A 3,981-nucleotide genomic window follows, 5' to 3' on the forward strand; every position below is an offset into this window, starting at 1 on the left:
TTGTTGTGAAAAAGTAAAAATTTACGGTAAAAAATAAAAACTCAAAAACTCAAAATTTATCAAATTCTACACTTTATAAAATTTTTCTCTCTTCACAATTGTGTTTTTCTACACAAATGGAGAGACCTATTTATAGATCTCAATTGGAGATTAGTCAAAAATTAATACATCATTAATTACATCATCACACACTAATTTTCAATATTTTACAACTCAATTTTCAACTTTCAACCTTCAACATTCAACAATAAATAATAATATATATTTATATATATTTTCAACAAATAATATATTTTTAACAAAATTAACATTATTTGATGAAAAAATCCAGCAAAAAAAGCGAAATCAATCAGAACTCCTCGTCTTTAACCCCAACATGGCCTCTTCTTCTTCGTCCTACACCGCCACAGCTCGCTTCTCCTCTCATTCCCATTCGCCTCCCATTTTACCCCTTAAATTCAGCAAAATTACACCTCGTTGCCATCCACGTTTTCCTTCCATAGTTTGTACGGTGGCCAAACCACAAGAAATGGCGGCGGAAATTGACACGGCGGCGCTGCAGCGGCCAGACTCCTTCGGCCGGTTCGGAAAGTTTGGCGGGAAGTACGTTCCGGAAACTTTAATGCACGCCCTCATTGAGCTCGAGGAGGCCTTCAAATCCCTTGCTACGGATGATGGGTTTCAGGTTTTGGTTGCTCCCCTTTTGTAAAAGTTAGGATTTTTTTTCGTCTTTTTAATTATTGCCTGTCATTGGAAAAGCAATCGGATAGTGATTATTGAATATTTTGTTCAAAGAATCACGTGGTATTATGCATTGTGATTTTGAAGATGCTTTTTTCATGTTTGTTTTATGTCCTGGAAAGGTAATAGAACTGACATAGGGAATGAAAAGGTGTTTTAGCATAGTTCAGAAACAAAGTTGCTACAATTTTTCTTTTGCTATGTAATGGCCAATGTTTTAAGAGCTCAATATGTTTAAGAACCAAAGGAATTAAACTTTTTTTATCTTTGTGAATTCTATGACTTCAGAATGATAGTCGGTCAAAAGACAACAGATACATTTGTAGCAAGGTACATGGTCAAGTTCACGAATCACGACTATCTGATGGCATAGTTTTCTTGCTTTGAACCCATAGTTTCCATTCATGTGCATGGTTCAAGTCTATTCTGCACTTTCTTTCTTCACCAATGATAAATTAGATTTGAGTAGCTTTGCATGTTTACTTATGAAATGGGTAATTGCTATGCATTTTGGGTTTAGGACTCTTATGTCAATCCAAAACTGACGTGATTATTCTTGCTAGCTTATGACTGTAGAGTAACGTATCCACCAGAGTTAAAGAATAAATCTTACTTAGAGTTTAAGAGAAATTAGATTAGGATGTAACATTGGAAAGTCAGATCATATTTAAGTGAGGAGGAGGGTGCAGCAATTCTTTAAAACTTTGAGTATAATGATTTTCCGGATCAATTTCAGAAAGAGCTAGATGGGATATTGAAAGACTATGTTGGAAGGGAAAGCCCACTTTACTTTGCAGAGCGGCTTTCAGAACACTATAAGCGCGCTGATGGAAAGGGACCTCATATATACCTTAAAAGGGAAGACCTTAATCACACCGGGGCTCACAAAATCAACAATGCGGTAGCACAAGCTTTGCTTGCCAAGCGTCTGGGTAAGAAGCGTATTATTGCTGAAACTGGAGCTGGTCAGCATGGAGTTGCCACAGCTACTGTTTGTGCTCGGTTTGGTCTGCAGTGTGTTGTTTACATGGGTGCTCAGGATATGGAGAGACAAGCACTTAATGTCTTTAGAATGCGGCTTCTTGGTGCCGAGGTTTGTTACTCTAGCATCTTGTACCAGTTTTTAAAAACTTTCCAGCTGTTTTAACCAAGATGTGCATGTGGCATTTGCTTTTCATGGAATGATTCCTTTTAAATTTCTATGTTGCGATGATTGGTGTTGTGAGGGCATATATTCTATTGCAATAAAATACTATTTAATGAGGTGGGCTGGCTTGAAGTTGTCAGCCCTCTGTTCATGTGCTCGTTAGGATACTGGTGAGCAGCAGTAACTGACTCAGATATCTTTTATGATGTTTGGTTTTGTTTTTGAAACTAATATCATAGAGTTATCCTCACGGTTAAGGGATATGTAAAAATTATCAGTTTGATCAGTTTCATGAATAAACACGCAACTTTCTTAAATTTCTCTAGTGTTTTGACTTTTGAGGTCCCAATTACTAATTACAATCGTCACCAATGGACATTAAAAGTTTGTTTCTTAAATTTTCTTGTGAGGAACTGCAAAATTTATTCATGCATTTTAGTTGCTTTTTCGTTTCTTCAGTGGCCTTTTCCAGTTAGTATTCCTGCTTTTTGTTTAATTTTCCGGCTTGTAGGTTAGAGCCGTTCACTCTGGGACTGCCACACTGAAGGATGCTACATCTGAAGCTATCAGGGACTGGGTCACTAATGTGGAATCAACTCACTACATACTTGGATCCGTTGCTGGGCCTCATCCCTATCCTATGATGGTAAGGGAATTTCATGCAGTGATTGGTAAAGAAACAAGGAAACAGGCATTGGAAAAATGGGGTGGGAAACCTGATGTGCTTGTTGCATGTGTTGGTGGAGGTTCAAATGCTATGGGGCTATTTCATGAATTTGTCGATGACAGAGGTGTGAGATTGATTGGAGTGGAGGCAGCAGGTTTTGGCTTAGATAGTGGTAAACATGCTGCCACACTGACTAAAGGAGAGGTTGGAGTTCTTCATGGAGCTATGAGCTACTTGTTGCAGGATGAAGATGGGCAAATAATTGAGCCACATTCTATAAGTGCTGGGTAAAAGTATTCGTGTTAGCATCTTTTTATTTAAAGTGATGACATATTTTCTTTCACTAATAAATACTTCTTGATGGCTTTTATAGTCTGGATTACCCTGGAGTTGGACCGGAGCACAGCTTTCTGAAAGATATTGGACGGGCAGAGTACTACAGTATCACCGATGAGGAAGCTTTACAAGGTGAGAAATGATGGCTACATTTTATTTTGATCTCTATATTGATGTAGTGTGTGTGGTTGTCCGTTCCTTATCGAACTCTAATGATGGAACTAAAAAGCAAGGCTCCTTTCATTTAGACAGAATGAAGGCCATTAACTGATGTCAAATCTCTGCTTTGAATGTCGGTTCATATGCTCATGTATTTGAAATAACTTGAGGCATATTTATTATGCATGAGATATTCATCCGTATACTGCAAATCTGAAGTGACAATCTCGTCTGTTTTTTTCTCACGGCTTATTCGACCTATATTTGCAGCCTTTCAGAGACTAGCTAGGCTAGAGGGCATTATACCTGCCCTGGAGACATCCCATGCACTGGCTTATCTGGAGAAGCTATGCCCAGAGCTTCCTGATGGAACTAAGGTTGTCCTCAACTGCAGTGGTAGAGGAGACAAGGATGTTCACACGGTCAATAAGTATTTGGATGTTTAAACGTCTCTTTCCGACAAGCAAGAATATGGACTCATTGGAAAAAAAAAACTGAGGAAATCAGCTGAGCTATATCTGCGCGTCAAGAATATCCTTTTGTTGTCTGGATTGATCCACTGTATTCATTTTAACCATACAAAGTACTAAAATAGTGCATCACAGTCATGTTGAGCCTTTGTCAAAGAAAAATCTGCAGGTTAATTATGTAGTTTGGATTCTGATAAGAATCTTTTGGAGTTGTAGTTTGAAGACTTGGTTTTTAGTGCTTATGTTTTGAAGCATTTTCTGAATGAAAAAAACGCGTTTTTTAAAAATAAAAAATAAAAAATCAGAATGCAGTAGCAGTCTCCTTGACAGAATACGTTCTTGGTTATTGTTATGGGTTTTATTTTTTATTTATATTTATTTTTTAATTAGTTGTTGGACTCAAAATTGTCTTAGGGAGTTTTTTTTTTAAAGATTATGTTTTTTGAGGAGTGGCTAAATTT

The 3,981-nt window shown here is 37.3% G+C and overlaps 1 protein-coding gene across 1 annotated transcript; it reads left to right on the forward strand.

Moving 5' to 3' along the window:
- The first annotated feature begins 328 nt into the window (after nt 1–328).
- LOC140889180 (tryptophan synthase beta chain 1) lies at nt 329–3,774 on the forward strand. Its single transcript, XM_073296889.1, has 5 exons — nt 329–685; nt 1,478–1,834; nt 2,400–2,842; nt 2,929–3,023; nt 3,321–3,774. Exons 1-5 carry the CDS (start codon nt 377–379, stop codon nt 3,494–3,496), a joined length of 1,380 nt encoding a protein of 459 aa, XP_073152990.1. The 5' UTR covers nt 329–376; the 3' UTR covers nt 3,497–3,774.
- The last annotated feature ends 207 nt before the right edge of the window (nt 3,775–3,981 follow it).

This window comes from Henckelia pumila, chromosome 1 (genome assembly GCF_033568475.1).
Source record: "Henckelia pumila isolate YLH828 chromosome 1, ASM3356847v2, whole genome shotgun sequence".
In the NCBI taxonomy this organism is placed as follows: domain Eukaryota; kingdom Viridiplantae; phylum Streptophyta; class Magnoliopsida; order Lamiales; family Gesneriaceae; genus Henckelia; species Henckelia pumila.